This window comes from Macaca thibetana, chromosome 15 (assembly GCF_024542745.1).
Source record: "Macaca thibetana thibetana isolate TM-01 chromosome 15, ASM2454274v1, whole genome shotgun sequence".
NCBI classification, from domain to species: Eukaryota; Metazoa; Chordata; class Mammalia; order Primates; family Cercopithecidae; genus Macaca; species Macaca thibetana.
Genome location: NC_065592.1, coordinates 73,710,906 through 73,730,674, shown reverse-complemented (window position 1 = coordinate 73,730,674; position 19,769 = coordinate 73,710,906). Strand labels below are relative to the sequence as shown.

Genomic DNA, 19,769 nt, shown 5'->3' with positions numbered 1-19,769 from the left:
CAAAGGATAATACCTCTCCATGCCAACAAATCAGGGTCAGTCGGCTCCAGCACTCTATTCACTGTGTGATGTCTCGGTGCCTGCGTTTACAAAGTAGTGATGGTAGCAGCACCTGCCACATGGAGGAGTTGTTTTGAGGGTTAAAAAGTGTTTGGCACATAATGACTGTTTGTTGTTGCTGTTGTAAGGAGGTGGAGAAAGTGACCGCTGATTGGTAAGGGAGAGCCACGTTGTGGCCGTTTAGGAGAAATTTGCCAGGACCATAATGGATGCAGAGCAATCAGAACTAGGATGCCAAACAAAGGACCTCTCAGACATTCTGAGCTGGAGTCTTAAAAGCCTACACCTTTACTTAAGTACACACTTGAGAAAAAGAAAAAGTGGAAAACAAAATCAAGAAACAAACAAAAACAAGAGAGCTTGCTTGCCTGAAACTTAGGCTTGGGTGGTGAAGGGCAATATGATAGAAGAGAAGGTTATTCTAAGAATTCCTACCCATGTGGTCAAATTTGTACCTCTTCTTCTAAGTGAGAAATTTAAAATGAAACTTAGGCTGGCGATTAATGCCTCTAGGGCATCTGGCACAAGCAGTTGCAAAATCTTTGAACACCCCCTGAATAAAAGTCTGGTTGACTAACAGTCAATAGATTGTGGAGTCTTGACTTTGTGCTTTATATGTTTTTTGACTTTGGGTAAATCTTCTCTCTGCACTTTTTCCTCCTGCGTAAAATTTGAGGCTTGGTCATGAATGATAAGTGTTCCTAACCTGTAAGTTCATGTATGGATTTTGGGCATTTTGAATCTCCTGAAATAGCATGTGGTGACAGGTTGAGGGCCGCTTTTCCAAAGAGCTGATTGCCATTAATCTAAAGTTTTACTTACAACTCTTCAACTATAATTTTACGATTTCTAGAATAAGTAACACAGAAAGTTGGAAAGATGCAGATAACCAACTGTACTGTGTTTAGTCAAGTGCAGAGGCAACCTCATCCATTAATACAAGTTTGAATATTGGCAATATTCAGATTAAAGCCCTGGTTTTGGGTCAGATTTTCTCTCATCCGAATTGTCTGAATAACTCTTTATCAATCATCACTTCAGCAAGTGCACTACTGTAATGAGCTGTTAAGCATCTTTTTGAAATTAAAGACAGCTTACGCCCTGATCCCTATCTCTGTAGTGTCTGCATGCCTTGAGGATTAGATTAAGAGTGTATTTCAGGCAATGTTACAGTAATTTATTTCTTGCAAAGTCTGTATATATATAATATTTCATTCAGTAGTGGATTGAATATTTAAATATAGAGATGGAAGAGGTGGAATTGGAGATCTTTCTTGGTGTTTAACCATCATTTAACCCATCTAACCCAGGTTTTCTGTTGTTTTGAAGAATAAAATGTATACATTTATTCACTTTTAAGTAAGTGAAATCTCAGGAAGTCCTGTTTGACAAATTTGATTACTTCCCTAAGTAGTTTTCTCTAGTTCACAGTTCTTTTATTAGAACAATTGTTTATAGGCCGGGCATGGTGGCTCACACCTGTAATCTCAGCACTTTGGGAGGCTGAGGCGGGCGGGTCATCTGAGGTCAGGAGTTCGAGACCAGCCTGGCCAATATCGCAAAACCTTCTCTACTATAAATACAAAAATTAGCTGAGTGTGGTGGCGTACGCCTGTAATCCCAGCTACTCGGGAGACTGAGGCAAGAGAATCACTGGAACCTGGGAGGTGGAGGTTGCAGCGAGCTGAGATTGTGCTCTTGCACTCCAGCCTGGGCAACAGAGCAAGACACTGGTTCCAAAAAACAAACAAACAAACAAACAACAAAAAATCAAGTGTTTATAAGCAATTGAATACTAAACTGGTCCTATGTGTGTTTTCCCAGGACTAGAACAGCCCACTGATTGCACTTCATTCTAGGCTGTTGTTTTTCTGGCATTGCCTGGGATTTCCTGTGGTATTTTCTGAGTACTTCACCCCCTGTCTTGTAGTCATGGTCCTGCTGGTACTTTTAGTACACAAGCTGGCTCTTAGACACTTTGCAATTGTCCCTCAAACAAAAGGACATTACTTAGAAGTGAAATTTAGAAAGAGAACTAGAAATCAAAGAGTTAGAATTTAGAATTGGCTGTTACCCTTTACCTTTTGTAGATAGGTGTTTGGGGAAAATTATGCCCTCCTGCTCCTGGCAAGCTGTTACTCTCTCTGTTTTAACTGTATTGATGTAGATTTGCTGCTCTTATTTTAAGGATTTATTAAGTGAATATGTTGACCAAATATAATAATGATGTCTTTTTGATTCAGAAATTATAATATTTTAAGTATTAAATACAAATATTATTTTAAATATTAAAAGCAATCTTTTGTTTTCCAGATGCTACTGGGTACTTGACTGTCTGCTTTATGGTAGGCAGGCTGCGACCTGGCTTAGTGAAGAATAGGTACATCCCTCATCGAGAGTCTTTCCCCTCTGTAAAAATTCTTTTCCCTGCCAGTTTTGAAAAATAAGTGCTATTTGATGGCTGCTGCATGTCATGCTCCAAATATTATTAATTTTAACATAATGATCTCTTTGTTCCATCAATTCTTTTTAGCTTGAGGTATTACTATACTTTTATAATAAGCCCATTTATAGTTCTGTCTGTTTAAGCAATAAAACAGCAAAGTCAGCAGATTACTAAGTAGATTGGCTTGGAATGTTTGTTGCTAGGTCACAGCCAGTGTTTTCCTGCATTGTGTGGACATAAAACGTTACATGTTGTTGGCATTCAGATAAAATGGATATTTTATCTAGTGCTTAGGTTTGTAATAATAATTTAGTGCTCTCAGTTTAGCTTGATTTCTGTCGGTAAATTCCACTAGAAGTCCCAGTGGCGTTGATTTTTACTGTAGTATGGTGAATAAAAAAGCCACCTCACTTCTATTATGCTAGTGGCTTGGGCAGGTTTTGATTAAATTAGAGACAAAAATGCTGGCTTTATAATTTATGTGATGCTGTTACTTTCTGTACTTTTTACCTTCAATTTTGAAACTTTTCTAAACAATGATTATCATGAAATCTTATGATCAGGTTTCTGAATGTGCTAAAAGCATGGAGATTGTAAGATAATAATAAAGACTTTGATTCTTTTGAGTTCATGTATGCTTTGTTATTTTTTTTAAATTAACTTACAAATAAATTCAACCATAACCTTGTTACTCTTAAAGTCTTGTAGAAAACTACCCAGGAACAGATTTTGATAGCACAATTTCGTGGTACATTCAATTCTTTAGAAAAATAATGATTGTATTAGGTTGTAATGTATATGAAATTGTCAATATTTGAAATTTTTTTTACTCAATGAAAACTGCAATTTCATACAACTCAAGTCTGCTACTTTACATTTTTTCAACCTGAACACAGTTTCTTTTCCTTGGAGACAGAATGTCTTAGCTTTATAGACCACTGAATTAGCACATATTTTGGTCCACATTTTTTTTCATTGATATTTTCACCTTTTCTTTGGTTGTAAAACTAGCTCTGAAGATGGAGAATCAGCATGGAAAGTTTATGTATATTTTAAATTTTAACTTTGTGGTGACTTTATGTCTTCATATTCTTTGTTTTACCACTGGCCAATGAAAACTTAGTCCTGGCTGGCAACATTCTGCAGGTTGGCATTTGTGCACGTTGGTCATAGAAGTTAAGTAAACATGTTCAAGACTTCCAGCTAGTGAATGATTAGAAGATGGCTCTCTTTATCAGCATTTTAATTTTCATAGAGTTGTTTTAGTCCTTTTCCCTTTCGGAGGTGTTAGGTTTCCAGGCTTCAGAGAAATGATGAGATGAGTTATATAAATTCTAGACTGATACTTCATTGTTTTAGTGTTTATGTTCTTTGTTTTGTTTTGCAGAGATTTTTGTTGTGCTTTAAAAAAGTAGAAAGTTAAGGAGAAAGGATTGGCTATGATATGTATATGTGTTTGAGTATTACATAAATATTTCCATAGTTGTTGATAAAGTCTTTTCTTGAGGAGTAAACTGGATAATGCCTTCAAGTGAGTGAGCCATGGATCTGGGTTAAGAATCTTCTTGGGCACCCCCAGGAGAAGATTGAATCTTTTATGAGGTAAAGTTGACAGGACCATGTAATATATTTTGAAGGGAAATGAGAGGAAGAAGATTTATAGCCTTGTTCTCTCCTTATTTCTGTATGCACCCCTGAATAGTCCATGTCCTTATCTTCCTTAGTTGGCATGATGGCCGCCCTATTTGAAGTTCTCTTCTTAGCAGCTGTTTTGTGTGATCTGCCACATGATAACTCTCTATTAGTTGTTGGGTCAAAATAGCTATGATTCCTGCTGTCACATACATAGGTGACCAAAGCTGACTTTTTTTTTTTTTTTTTTTTTTGGTATGGGGAGCTTCTTTTTCATGTGGATTGCATCATGCTTGTGTTAACAGTTTCTTGCTTGGAGATCTTGTTTTGCCATTTTTTGAGTTTATATTATATATGCTGTTAATGAAATAGCTTATGAATCTGGAGGTTTTTCCCATGGGTAGTTTTTGTTTGGTTGAGACAGAGTCTCGTTCTGTTACCCACACTGGAGTGCAGTGGCATAGTCTTGGCTCACTGCAGCCTCTGCCTTCCGGGTTCAAGTGATTCTCCTGCCTTAACCTCCTGAGTATGTAGGACTACAGGCACGTACCACCACACTCGGCTAGTTTTTGTATTTTTAGTAGAGACAGGGTTTCTCCATGTTGGCCAGGCTGGTCTTGAACTCCTGGCCTCAAGTGATCCTCCTGCCTCGGCCTCCCAAAGTGCTGGGATTACAGGCGTGAGCCACCACACCTGCCTCACATGGGTAGTTTTGAACTCCATAAAGGGACAGGACTGTTGCTTTTAATTTCTTATTTCCAGAATCTGTCATATTATGAAATTCTAGCATATTATGAATTTCATATGCTTAGTCTTTTGCCTGTCTTTGTTTTTTAATTGTAAATTGACAATTTATAATTGTATAAATTTGTGGGGTACTAAATGGTGTTGCGTTTTATTAGTACAATGTGGAATAAGTTAGTTGACTTACATGTCACCTTAAATACATAACATTTTGTGGTGAAAGCATGAGAATTTTACTCTTGTTAGCAACTTTAAAATGTATAATACTGTTATTTCTCTTCAGATCATGTGGCTCTTTCTCCTTTTTCACCTGTCTTTGATTTGATGCTCAGAATATGTTCCTTCTGGTGCCAGGTTGACAGCTAAGTTTCCCAAGGGTATGCCAGCTTTCTTTAGGAGTTTTCTTCTTCTCCTTCCTACCATGATATGAGAATTGACTAAGCTGGTTTCCTCCTATTTGTTGTATACATTACTAGTAACCATTACTTATAATTCTTTTAGATGATGCTAGCATCATTTTTACTGGTAAGGCAATGGAAGCTCATAGACGTGAATTCACTTGCCCTAGATCACAAAGCTAGTAAGTGGTAGATAACAGCCTTTAAATACTGTCTGTTCAGTTCCAAAGTTTACACTCTACACTGTTGTTTTTTAGACGGATGGATGCTATGTCTCCCAGGCTGGAGTGAAGTGGCAGTATCTCGGCTCACTGCAGCCTCCACCTCCCAGGTTCAAGTGATTCTCCTGTCTCAGCCTTCCGAGTAACTGAGACTACAGGTGCCTGCCACCTTGCCTGGCTAATGTTTGTATTTTTAATAGAGACTGGGTTTCACCATATTTGTCAGGCTGGTCTGACCTCAAGTGATCCACCTGCCTCGCCCTCCCAAAGTGTCAGGATTACAGGCATAAGCCACCGTGCCCAGCCCACTCTTTCAACTTTATCACACTAACAACCTCCCATAGCGGCTAGAATACTGGTAAAAGAAGCTGAAATGGACACATATAAATGTCTGATTATAGCCAGATACCTTTGTTAATAGTGTAGATCAGCTTCCCAGCATTTCTTGTTTTTGTTCACGCATGTTGTAAAATGTATATAAAATATGAGCTGATGTTCTGTAAGAAACTTAAACCACTCTGGTTATGCCATAGTTCCTGGCGAAACCCATTGCCTCAGAGGTAGCATAATTATCATGGCTTTATTTTTTTTTTTTGTAATAGGAATTTTGAAGGTGTGTCCTTTGGAATGTTTTTCTTATTTAAAGTGTATATAGAGTCAGTTGTAATGTATCCTTTTGAAATACTTTGGTATCAGTGTTATTGAGAGGTGATACATAAAGAACAAAACTATATACATCCATTTAATTTCTTAAGTGCTTTAGACTTTAAACTGTAGAATTCTCTGCTATTCATTATTACATTAGCATTTTGGGGGAACTATAATGTAGAATTTAATTTTTTCTCAATGTCACCACTTCTCAGTAAAATCATACCTAAAGTTCTATAATTTTTTTCTCTTTTGTACTTCTGAACACAGCTTTATAATATAAACATTTGAAGGTCAGCATTTCAAAAAAACAATCACTTAAATATTGTTTTCATACATTATTCAGTACAGAAATTATAAAGTTCCCAAGTTTGAATCTTTGCCTTTTTGAGTACCTCACTTCTGTACTTACCCCACCCCACTATACCCCGCATTTCCTGCAGGATGTTTGAAACCATATATAATGCCTCCCAGGACTGAGATTTTGCTCAGGTACCTGAAATGGAACAGATGCTGCTGTGCTCTTCATAGCAGAGAATGGTGCTGTACCAGCCAAAACACCTCACTGGAGCATCACCCCAAGCAGCAGAATGACTGTGATGACTGGCAGAGGGAAATTATGCTGTAGTGGAATCGATAGCTTTTCTCATCTGCTGAGTTCCATCCACAAGTCCTGGCAGCAGCCCTTTCACAAATGGCCCAAATATTTTTCTTTAGGGACGTCACTTACATGTAACAAAATTTGTTCAAAGAGACTGTCCTGGGTGAGTGAATAAATCTGGCAAAAATCTGTTCTTAAAGCAAGGTTTCCCCCAGTTCATAGTTCCCACCTAATATTATTTTGACAGCAGTTTTTAAAAAACTTTTAAGATGACAAATTTTTATAATTATGAAAACTTAAAAAGCCTCTTTATTCCAGACATTTAACTTTTTTAGTAGAATTGGCAATATTCCCTATGCATGGTTTTGTGCTCCCATTTTTTATTGATTATAATATTATATTCAACTAATATGTTGTATAATGTATATATTCATACTATATATTTCATTAATCCTCAAAAGCATTTCTTCTAAGGCATGCATTATATAGCTATGCCATAATTTATTTGCATATTTTAAAAAAGATTCTTTTGGATACTTTTGTAAAGGACATTAATTTCTTTATTATCATCAATTATATTCAGTGATGTTTTTGAGTGAATGGGAGAATAAAGGCTTTTATTTTTCCTACAAGGCTAAACCTTTTGATGGAAATACTTATGTATAGGAGATAACTTGGTATCTGTCTAGATTGGTTCTGTTCTAATCTGTGTTGTCATCTTAAAAGGTTAGTATTTACGGCATACATTTTAAGAAATTTTCTGAATGGCTGCTGCGGGGTTCTGTCCTGCAGATCCTGACCCAGTGACTGATGAATAAAGTACACTGACACACAGATATTCTGCTTTGCCAGTTCTACAGAGTGTATGGCCACTTAGTCACAGCCGTGGCCCCGACCAGCCAGTGAGACTCACATTTATTTAGTAAAGATTAATTGACAAAGGCTTGAGTCAACACTACGAGAGGGTAATTGACATTGTAGACTTCCAGAGTGTAAAGGAATTAAGCACCCATGGTAGAACAAAGGTTAGTGTTAAGACCACATGAGTAAACAAATAAGTTAGATAAATGCCTCACATTCCTTTGTTTCTACTCTAATTTATTTAACTAAAGGTAAGGGGACTCGGCTGCCTTCAGCCAGATTTATTACCGAAGTTATGTAAACTCTCAGGGCTTCTGAGAGCGTTTGTGGCAATTATAACTAAAATTTTTTCCACCAGCCTGTCTGAACCCCCACAGACCTTTGCAGAGATTATGTTGGAGGCCTAGAGAGGAAGGATCATCATGTACTGAAGTACTAGGTTGCACATACCAGCAAATAGCAACTTTTGGCTATCTCATATAACTTGTTGGAAAACCCTGACATTTAACTGATCTTGTACTCATCTTACAGATTGAGAAACAGATTTAGAATCATCACCCAACCAAGACCATATAGACTGCATGAATGAAGCATTATTTTAATTTATTCTGATAGGTTGGAGCAGAGCTCTACACTTTTAAAACCATGCTTATCTTAGAATAATTTGGTGACGCTTGGACTAATGTTTTCAAATATATATTTTCTAGTGTGACTTTTTACTTTATGTAAAAGTCATTTTCCTTTTTGTATGAAAAGTAATACAAATTAATGTGTGTACAAAGCAACCAAAAATAAATAACATTAAAATAAATACTGTATGTTTACACAGTTGCTAACAACATCTCCCCAGTGTGACCCTTCCTCACCTTGGGAAGTTTTATTAATCTGCTGGAATACTGCAAATTAGTGTAAGTAGAAAACTTTTGGAGATTCTCTGAATGTCTTAAGATACTCTTTCAGCAAGGCTAACTTTCTTATTAGAACCAGAAAGTTTTTAGTATTTCCTGTGCTTCAAATTAATGGGGCCTCCCCTTCTCGTACCATGTCCTGTGGGATGAGTCTCTTCCAGGCAGACCTCTCTGACTTTTGGGGAATCATTGGGTGAGCATCAGAGGTGATACTGATTGTGTAGTTAATGATCAATGACAAGACAAAAATCTAGCTATCCTTTTGAGGTGTTTGAAAAGCAGAATTGTTCATGGTCCTGAGGAGTGGACAGTGTGATTTGAATGGCAAGCAGAGAGAATAGCTTTGGAGATGCATTTGAGACACCTTGGAAAGGCTGAGAAGGGAGGGTTGTAAGCAGGCAGTGAATGGCTAATTGCTGTGATTTTACCTGTAGGTAATTGTAGAAGCGGAAGTTGTGGCCAGTTTCTTAATACCCAGCCGGCACACATATAAATCAGATATTTTTGTTTTGACTCATGTTTCTTCTTGAGGAGTATTCTTAGGCCCTGTTTGCAGAGCTATTTCTACTACCTTTGTCCAGGAGTTTTTAATTCTGTCAGAAATAATTCACAGTAAGAGGCAATGATTGGTTTCCTGGGTCTAAGTGAGAATGAATACTTTTCATACTATTATAAAAAAACAGTTTCAGTCTATTGTGTATATGATCCAGGAGTTTCGTCTATAGGCAAGTTCATTTATAAAATGAAACAATTTATAAAATAATTTTTTTTATTGACATGGTGATTAAAAAATTTGAAAACAGGTATTGAAGGTATTGTTGACAAGGTGGCAGTATTTTCAACACATTTCTTCAGTACATTTATCCAAGTTAGTATCTGGTTTTCCCATTTCCACCTCACAGTAGTGTTTGTTGAGGGGCTAGCCCTCTTCCATAGGATGGCCATTTTAGCTACTGCTTATGCTTCCTTATTTAGGACAAAGTTCCTCATACCTTGGTTCCTGGTATACTGGGCTTCTGTAAATTTAGAAAGGCTTACATAGATTTGAGGAACTGCTTTGTATTTAGACTCATGGTTTTCTTGACGGCATGTTACTTGCTACAAGGAATGACAGTGTTTTTGTAAAAATCTTAATCTAGGAGTATGGGTTTCCACCATGAGGTGAGAGGCTCACTGACTGAGGAAGAAAAAAATTAAGTGCTCTTGGCATAAAATCTTTTTTTTCTTTAATTTCTGGCAAACCACGCAGACATTCATGAAAGAACCTAGAGAGAAAATGAGGCCCTTTTGCTGTGTTGACTCTTGTTTTCTTTTTGCTTAAGTATTTCAAGTTGATTAAGGCAAGTTGTTTATGAAGTTACTGCTTGGTTTTAAGAGCGAAGCCTACACCAGGTCTTTTTAAGGCTTGTATTGTTTAGCAGTGACTCTTTGATACTAACACTTTTAGAAAAATGTGCACATGTATATGCCAGTGGTTCTCAGTCTTTTTGGTCTCAGGAAGCCTTATGTTCTTAACTCTTCTGAGGACCCGAAAGAAGATTCTTTTATTTCCTTTTTTGTGCGTTTATTTTATTGATACTTACTTACTGGAAATCACACCAGGGAAAATTTAAATTATATTAATTCATTTAAAAGTAGCAATAAAAACTACATTTACTTAAATAGTTACATTTATTTTCATAAAAAATAATGATTTTCCCAAACCATAAAAAATAATTAGAAACATCAGCAAGGCGGTTGAATAGGACTTCACAGCGCTTGTCCCCTGGCAGAAACATCAATTTAACAACTATCAATGCTCAAAAATGTCTTCAAAAGACATACGGGAACCAGAGGAGAGATGATGGCACCTGAGTATAGCACATAAATGAAAAAAGATGCATTGAAGAGATGGGAAGGACAGTTTTGCATTACCTGTATTACCGCGCCCCTAACCCCAGGCAGTACAGTGAGGAGAGCGATAGGGATACCTGTGTGGGAAGGAGAGTGTTGTGAGAACCAGATTTTGCCTCAGACCCCAATCTAAGGTCTGTTGCAGTGAAACCCAGCACCACACAGTCCCATAACCCTAGATTCCTGGCTGGTACCTGCAGACTGAGCCTCCAGGATTGCTCCAGTGTCAGGCCATCTCTCAGCCTCAAGACTAGCTCAAGTGTCAGGTCAGTACCCACATCCTTAGATTCTAGATCAGCACCCACGAAGCCAGCCTCCAAGCCTGCCTCAACAGTAACCAGCATTTACAGTCCCAGACTCCAGGCCTACTCCAGAGCCAAGACAACCCCCACAGACTCAGGCTCCAAGCTGTTCCCCTGGTCTAGGATGTAGTCCAGCACTTGTGGACCTGGTTTTCATGCCTGCCCTAGTGAACCCAGGGTACAGGTCTACCACAGAAGACTCTGGCATTGGGCCAACTCCCACAGACCAAGCATCCAGGAACATCCCTGTGGATCCAGTTGACAGGACCACGCCAGTGGAACATTGGTGCCAAGCTGGCCCCCATGAACCCAAGATCCTGGCCTAACTCAGTAGTCCCAAGCTCCAGTTCTTACATGGTAGACTTAGGCCCCAGATACAACCCCATGAACTCAGGTGCCAGGCCAGCTCACATACTGATGCAGACATAAGGCTGGAGGATTCCAGGAGCAAGCCTACCCTTGGACCATGCCAGATGGCCTGCCTAGAAAATCTGGATGGGCTGACTGGTGAAGGGTTTTCCAAGCCAAAGCCAATCTACAAAGACTGGGATAAGTCACTGCTTCTTCAAATGCATAGATACCAACTCATGGTCACAAGAATCATGAATAATCAGGGAAACATGACACCACTGAGGGAACAAAATAAAACCTGAGTAACCAACAGTAAAGAAATATGGATTTACAAACTGCCTAAAAGCAATTCAAAATAATAATCTTAAAGAAGCTTAATGAGCTGCAAGTGAATACAGATAGACAACTAAATGAAATCAGGAAGATAATGCACAAACAAGTTGAGAATTTGAACGAAGAGATAGAAGCCATAAAAGAGAACCAAACATATTCTGGAGATAAAGAACACAATAACTGAACTGAAAAATTCCAAGAGGGATTCAACAGTGGTCTCAAGTCAAAGAATCAGTGAACTTGAAGACAGGTCGCTTGAAATTAACCAGAGAAAGAGAAAGAAAAAGTAATGACAAAGAATGAAGAAACTTGGTATGATTTCAGTGTGTTCTCTCTAATAAAATTCATGTTGAAATCTAATACCTATTGTGGTGGCATTAAGTAGTGCAACCTTCTGTTGAACACCTGCAGAATACACATTCTTCTCAAGCATACATGGGACATTCTTCAGGATAGATCATATGTTAGGCCACAAAACACATTTTACTAAATGCTAGAAGACTGACATTATACCAGGTGTATTTTCTGACCACAATGCTATGAAACTGGAAGCCAATAACAAGGAATTTTAGAAAATTCACAAATACATGGAAATTAAGAATATGCTCCTGTGAATAATCAATGAGTCAAGGAAGAAATTTAAAGGGAAATTTAAAAACATCTTTACACAAATGGAAAGGGAAACACAACATAAGAAAAGTTACAAAATGCAGCAAAAAGCATTTGAAGAAGGAAGTTTTTAGCAATAAATGCATACACCAAAAAAGAAGGATTTCAACCTAATATTACGCCACAAGGAATTAGAAAAAGAAGAACAAACTAAGCCCAAAGAAAGTAGAAGGATGGAAATAATAGAGATCAGAGCAGAAATAAATGAAATAGAGAATAGAAAAACAGTACAAAGGTCCAATAGATACCTTTTCTGGAAAGATAAAATTGACAAACTTTTAGTTAGATTAAGGAAAAAAGAAGACTAAAAATCAGAAATGAAAGACATTACAACTGATATCACAGAAATACAGAGGATCATATTAATAAAAGACTAAACAATTATAACAACACTTTGGGTAATCGAGAATCAGCGCATAAATTCTTAAGACACAAATCATCTACCAACACTAAATCCTGAAGAAATAGGAAATCTGAACAGACCAGAAATGAATAAGGAGTTGGAATCAGGAAACTCTTCTATAAAGAAAAGCCCCAAACCTGATTACTATATAAAAAGCCCCAAACCTGATTATAATATGGAAGTGATAATAATATTATTATATAAGGATATATAATATCCTTATATATATATCCCAATATATAAGGAACTTAAACAGCTAAATAGCAAGAAAACAATTAACTGGATTAAAACTGGGCAAAGGACCTGAATAGATGTTTCTCAGCAGAAGACATATGGATGGCCAACAGTTATATGAAAAACACCCCACATCACAGCTCATTAGGAAAGTGCAAGTGAAATCCTCACTTCTTATCCCTGTTAGAATGGCTATTATCAAAAAGACAACAAGTGTTGGTTAGGATATAGAGAAATGGGAAACTTTGTACAATGTTGGTGGGAATGTAAATTAGTACAGCCATTATGGGTAACAGTATGAAGATTCCTGAACAAAATTAAAAATAGGTTTACCTTTTGATCCAGAAATCCCCATCTGGGTATGTCCAAAGGATGTAAGAGAAATGAAATCCGTATGTCAAAGAGATATCTGCACTTACATGTGCAGTCAGCATTATTCACAATAAGTACAATATGAAATAAATCTGAAGTATCCATCAATCAAGGAATGGATAAGGAAAATATTGTGTGTGTACACAGTCCAATACTGTTCAACCTTATAAAAGAAGGAAATCCTGACATTTGCTGCTCCATGAATGAAACTGGTGGACATTATGTTAAGTGAATTGAACCAGGAACAGAAAGACAGATACCACATGATCTCACTTATATGTGGAATCTAAAAACATCAAACTTCTAAAAGCAGAGAGTAGGATGCTAGTTACCAGGGGCTGCAGGATTGGGAGATGTTATATTTTTTTCAAATGTCTTTAGTATTGGATTTAATAAAAGACAGCTGCATTCTTTTATTTGCTTCTGCATTCAATCTCTTGCACTATGTTGTTTTGGTTGAAGAATATGATGAAAATTTTGGCTTCCCCCAGATAATGTGGTTGGAAAGGGAGCAAGCAGTATTTTAATAACCTTTCTAGATAGTTAAGGGGACGTTCTTCTTTGACTCTTTATCAAAACCTGACAAACAGTAGTTTAGTTTCAGTGTGGAACCTAAAATCATATCAGTGAATTTTTTGTACTCTATTAAGCTGAAAGTTCATTGGTGTGTCTTGCATTTTAAGTGGCTTTTTAATCCATGCATGATTTTTGTTACTATGCGTTGGCAAACAAAGATGTGAGTTATCCAGATCTTTTAGATGTTGATGCATCTCTTTATATGATATAAAAAATTACATTCATTATTATTATCACTTCCACCAGAGACAGATTTAAGCATTTGGAATCTGTTGAGCTTACAGTAATGGATACAAATTTTCCAGAAATTTTAATTGTGACTTATAAGCTTGATTTTTATCATTGTTGACAAATACTCTAGTTGTTTTTTAAAAAATTGACAGGTTTTTTTTGTTTATTTTCAAGAGAATTCCTGCCAGCCACCCAAGTCTGAATGACCGTAGTTTGTCTGCTAATAATTTTTTTCATGGAAAAAGTGGCATTCCATGAAAATGGCAGGCAATTCAATCCGCAGTTCAATGAATTGTACAAGGGCTTTTCTAAAGACTACTCTTGAACTTCAGTGTGCACAGAAATACTTTATGCATACATTCCTTTTTTTCCACAGATGTAATAAAATTGATGCTTCCCCCCATCAAAGGCATTACTAAGAGAAACTGCCTTTTTGTTACCTCTGTAAGTATGAGGTAGTCAATATAATGATTCCTTTGGTACCACTTGATTCATGCTGAGGCACCAACAATTTTACTCTCTACTGCTTTTGTATCACTGTTACAAATCTCAACTGGGTAACATAGTCAAATAACGTGCGTTATTATGAAAGTAGTTTTGACTATACAGATGCCATGCAACAGGATTGTGCATCCCCTGGAGTTCACAGATCATGTTTTGAGAATGGCGGTTATCTTTCAATTCCAGTTGACTCCTTGAACATCACTGGTTTGAATTGTTTGGGTCTACTTACATGCAATTTTTTTTCAATAAGTACATTAGAACATTTCTCATAGACTTGGAATAATTTGAAAAAACTCACAAATGAATCATATAGCCTGGAAATATTTAAAAAATAAAGAAAAAGATAGGTCATGAATGCATAAAATATATGCAGATACAAGACTGTTTTATCGTTTACTACTATAAACATAAATCTATTATAAAAAGTTAAAATTTATCACAACATATGCACACAAACACGGATATAACCAAATATAAAGGTGCAGTATTAAATCATAAATGCATAAAATTAGCTGTAGTCTATCCTGTGCTATAATAATTTTTTAGCCATCTCCTTTTGCTATTATGGTGAGGCCAAGTGCTGCGAGAAACAGTTTACATTTAGAGTCAGATTACTTTATTGCAAATATAGGCAAAGATTCTTATCTTTTGTTTTGTTTTCAAATACTCTACCCATGGGTGAATACCAAGTGTTTTCCATTGTAAAAATAATAACAACAACCATGATAACATGATTATTATAATAATGCCACCCTTTGTGCTACAGTTGACATTTGACATATTTTGAGTTATTTTCAGCCTCATTCAGTCCTTCCCATTTTGCCATCAGTGCAAATCTAATTTGACTTTTTCTGAAACAGGTAAGTCAACATGGCAAGGGCTGGAACACACTCACTCACCAGTGCTTTGTAGTTAAGCACATTGCTCTACAGTATTCATTTATCGGACTATGAAAGCTACTCATGCAGATGTTTAGAATGTGTCACAGCCCTAGACACTGGGTGCAGCTTTTATTCTGGCCACTTGCTCTGATGTACTGCCCTCTGCTATAGGCATGAAGAGTTTTTTGCTAACATGTTGTGTCTTTCTGTATTTTTCTGGTGCTCTGTAAGATTTTATAAAGTGCTGTTCTTGTGGAGTAAAGAAATATACATTTTAGGCCAGGCTTGGTGGCTCATGCCTGTAATCCCAGCACTTTGGCAGGCGGAGGTGGGTGGATCACCTGAGGTCAGGAGTTCTAGATCAGCCTGGCCAACGTGGTGAAACTCCATCTCTACTAAAAATACAAAAACAATTAGCCAGGCGTGGTGGTGGGCGCCTGTAATCCTAACTACTCGGAAGGCTGAAGCAGTAGAGTGGCTTGAACCCCGGAGGCAGCGGTTGCAGTGAGCTGAGATGGCACCATTATACTCCAGCTAGGCATGAAGAGCAAAGCTCCATCTTAAAAAAAAGAAAGAAAGAAAAAGAAAAAAGAAATATACATTTAAAAGACTTGACCCTCTAGGGGTATTTTATGGAACAAATGAGAAGATCTGACTAGGGATTTTCTTTTATATCTGTGTAATGCCAGTATATTGCTTGGCACTTTATAGCTGCTCTGTAAAAATGTTAATTGTAATAAATTCTTGAACCCAGGAGTTAATTCAGTGAAGTTCAATTAAACTTTTATTGAGCCGTGTACTATGTTAGATGAAGAAAGTAAAAATTGGCAAAGTAGTTTCTGGATTGTGAATTACTCTGATAACTAGAAGATAATCTCATACACACAAACCTATTTTAGTATTGGAGCTTTTACCGTAGCAGTAGAGACACGGAAGGAGTAATGTGGGAAGGAGGGAACAGTGTAATTATTTCTGGTAGGGATGGGGAGGGTCACAAAACGACGGTGGTTGTCTGGCCATGAGATCTGATCTAGGCTTTGAGGCTTGAGGAGGATTATAAGGCAACTTCCCTTATTCTGGCTCTCTCAGGATGTATTTGAAAGACAAAATAGGTTTGGTTTCTGGCCTCAGTATCACAGATTCTGTGGAATGTTTGCTTTTTTTGTACTCAGGGTGATTGTTTTCCCTGGTTCCCATGCTCACGATATTTTCCTGCCTTCTCCCTTAAGAATTGCCTGAGGTTTTGTCCATTGAGGAGGAAGTGGAAGAAACAGAGTCTTGGGCGAAACCTCTCGTCCACCTTTGGCAGACGAAGTCCCCTAACTTCGCAGCTGAACAAGAGTATAATGCAACAGTGGCCAGGATGAAGCCGCACTGTGCCATCTGCACTCTGCTCATGCCATACCATAAGGTAAAGGGGAGCTGCTGTCACAGTTGCCTTCTTTGCTCTGCTTTCCGTGTGACCACATACCACAAGATCACTGTAAATTGTTGTGGGCTTCCTTTGCACAGAAGAAGGAAGACATCCTTAGGTAGCTGATGGCTTTCATAGAACCACAAACACTTTCTACATTCTCCTTGGGAGACACTTTTCTGAAAATATTTTATCTTTTTCTTTTGAGATAGGGTCGTGCTCTGTTGCCCAGGCTGAAGTGCAGTGGCATAATCATGACCCCACGTAGGCTTGTACTCTGGCTCAAGCTATCCTTCTGCCTCAGCTTCCACAGTAGCTAGGACTATAGGTGTGAGCCACCATACCTGCCTAATGTTTTAAATTTATTTTTTAATTTTTCTGGCGACTTGGTCTTACTATTTTGCCTAGGCTAGTCTTGAGCTCCTGACCTCAAGCGATCCTTCTACTTTGGTCTCCCAAATCTTTTCTGAGTATCTTATTTTATTTCATGGGGGGGGGTTACTTTCAACTTTTCTACCTCTTTTACCAAGAAACACAACTTAAAGCTTACAAATAGTAGAAGCTTTCAAAGATAGAACTTGTTTAAGTTTATCTCTGTTTTTTTTGGTTGTTGTTTGAAAATGTCATTCTCAAATAATAGAAATGTCAGCCCTAGGTCCAAATTTTAAGTGTCTCTTCACCTTCCCATGTGGAACATGCAAAAGACACAGCCAAGACTCACTACAAACGAAATTTCCAGTTCATCCTCATCAGCTGGCTGTGCTTGGTGATGTTTTCAGCATCATTCCATAGATATGATACTGATAGCACCTCAGCCAATGGAGGGTCACAGTCCTCAGCACTCAAACAGTTGAAATGATCTTTAGGAATCTTGTAAGGGTGGAACTATGTGGTTCATTTTAAGGTACAATAGATTATGAAGTATATTGACATGAACATTATGTTTTGGGTTATATTTTTATTTATAGAAACAAATATTTTATTCAAGATTATGTCTGTCTTAGAGTTCCTTATAAAAATAAACTGTTCTGTTCAGACATTTCAGAGCAAGAAAATGTGTGGTATCTCACATTTTCAGACCTTTGTAACAGAGGAAATAATTTATTCCCTTCATGTTTTTTAATGTGGCACTGGTGAGTGATAAACATTATTTTTCTCTTCCTTTAGTCATTAAATTTCTGGGTTTTAGCTACTTATTGATTCTTATTTCTACATTATAATCTGTATATGTCTCAATAATGAAAAAATTCAAACTAAAATCGTAAGATTCGTGGAGATTTAATATAAAATAATACAGTATAAAACATAAAATAATATAAAATCTGTGAGGTAATTCATTACTTATACTTTCAAGTAAATACTAAATGTACTAAATGTTTTTTCTATCTTTTGGTGTGAGGTAATAGTTTTGTTTGATGCATTATTCTTTCTTATTTAGTGACATGTGCCAGTTCTCTCTCTCTCGCTTTCAAATATTGTGATGAGGCAAAAATTCTTAAAGCCTCTCCTAATACTGCTGCACAGATTAAAACTGGGTCTTTGTACACTCCTTCAAGTGTAGCAAAATATGATTCTTCAGTAAATGAAAACAGATCTCTTAACCCTAGTGCATATGAAGAAGCAAAAGAATTGATGCTTTCCATGAACTAATTTTGGGAAGACACAATTTGATTAGCTAGTCACTTTCTTATATGAACAGACATGATAGAATATTGTCCTGTTCCTGCAGATTAGCTTTTGGGTGGGAGTCTGAGGTGGAATGTTGATTTAAAAAAAAAACAAAAACCAAAAAACTAGTAGTTTGATCAAGGAGAACAACAGGAAGAACAAAAGTTAGAAGTTAGTGTCTGGAACAGGAGTTAGTGGATTTGAGTGACTAGAATGATGAGCTCTTTTCCATGTTTTTCACTCATGTGGAAACGTTGTGTTTTTCAGCCAGATAGCAGCAATGAAGAAAATGATGCTAGATGGGAGACAAAATTAGATGAAGTCATTACGTTGGAAGGAAAGACTAAGCCCCTTATACCAGAGATGTGTTTTATTTATAGTGAAGAAAATATAGAATATTCTCCACCCAATGCCTTCCTTGAAGAGGATGGAACAAGTCTTCTGATTTCCTGTGCAAAGTGCTGCGTACGGGTTCATGCAAGTAAATGGATCTATAATTCATCAATCACTGGCTTTTCAGCATTTCACATCATCTTTATTTCTCACGTTTTTGGAACCTGTCAGATCTGTTGCATGGACTATTGGCATTCTTCATGGTTATATCATTCTTTTTCACATTTCTTCTAGTAAAAGTATGAGTTAGTATATTCATCTTTTTTTCACCACTTTCGTGTAGTATCAGTGGAGAGCAGGTCTGGGTTTTTTTTTTTGTTGGTTTGTTTGTTTGGGGTTCAGGTGAGGAGTTATCATGGGGTTCCTTTCACATACTTGAATTTTACTTACTTTAAGATCTAGTTTATAAAAACTTAATTTGAAAGTCTGATATTGTTGAAGACTGTTTTTCTTTGTGACTTTTAAAAGAGAAATGGATGTTCCTTTGGTTATTCTCAGAATTGTTGTATTGAGTTAACTTTTTTTCATTCGTAAGGGTGGAAATCTCTATTGCTTTCCAGGGGAGAACACTCATTACAGTTGTTTTACCCCTGGACTGAGATAGTCTCCACACCTATCTCAATTTATTATTTTTAACAGTTGGATAAGTGGTAAACATTTATTGATCTGCCATGTAAATCCTATGAAATATGTAAAAGGGATCTCATATACTACAACTGTATTTTAAGGCATTTTAATATTCCAGATCTTACCAAATCACATAATTCTAGTAACTCACTTAGGTATGGCCTGTCCTCTGTCAATGTAGTTTGAATGGTTTATAATATAGATACTATCTTCTGTATTTACCTCAGAGTAATAATTGCTTTATATTAGGGTTGAAACAACTTCGTCATTTATCATTTATTGATTGATTAGATACTATCTACTTAAAGGATTTAAATAGTATCTGCTTGAAATATAATAATAGCCATCTTGTTTTCGTATTGAAGGCAATTTGGAACACACACACATGCATATACACAC

At 36.9% G+C, this 19,769-nt stretch overlaps 2 protein-coding genes across 7 annotated transcripts in view; both read left to right on the top strand.

The window, feature by feature from the left end:
* The window catches only part of LOC126937587 (acyl carrier protein, mitochondrial-like), a 398,652-nt gene that overhangs the window by 116,364 nt on the left and 262,519 nt on the right, over positions 1–19,769 (top strand). Inside the window, exon 1 of one of the 2 annotated variants that reach the window (XM_050761134.1) lies at positions 17,176–17,179. The exons of the other annotated variant lie outside the window; for it this stretch is intronic. The gene's annotated coding sequence lies outside the window, so the exon portion shown is untranslated. Of the gene's footprint in view, positions 1–17,175; positions 17,180–19,769 lie in introns of those variants that run through there. 2 annotated transcript variants of the gene reach the window in all.
* Positions 1–19,769, top strand: part of KDM4C (lysine demethylase 4C) — a 416,349-nt gene that overhangs the window by 236,395 nt on the left and 160,185 nt on the right. For all 5 annotated transcript variants that reach the window (XR_007719783.1, XM_050761129.1, XM_050761128.1 and 2 more), the window contains 2 exons: positions 16,498–16,679; positions 18,618–18,831. Coding sequence is in view for 4 of the 5 variants with exons in the window: in XM_050761129.1 (XP_050617086.1) it covers positions 16,498–16,679; positions 18,618–18,831 (396 nt within the window). In the remaining variant the exon portion in view is untranslated. The remainder of the gene's footprint in view (positions 1–16,497; positions 16,680–18,617; positions 18,832–19,769) is intronic.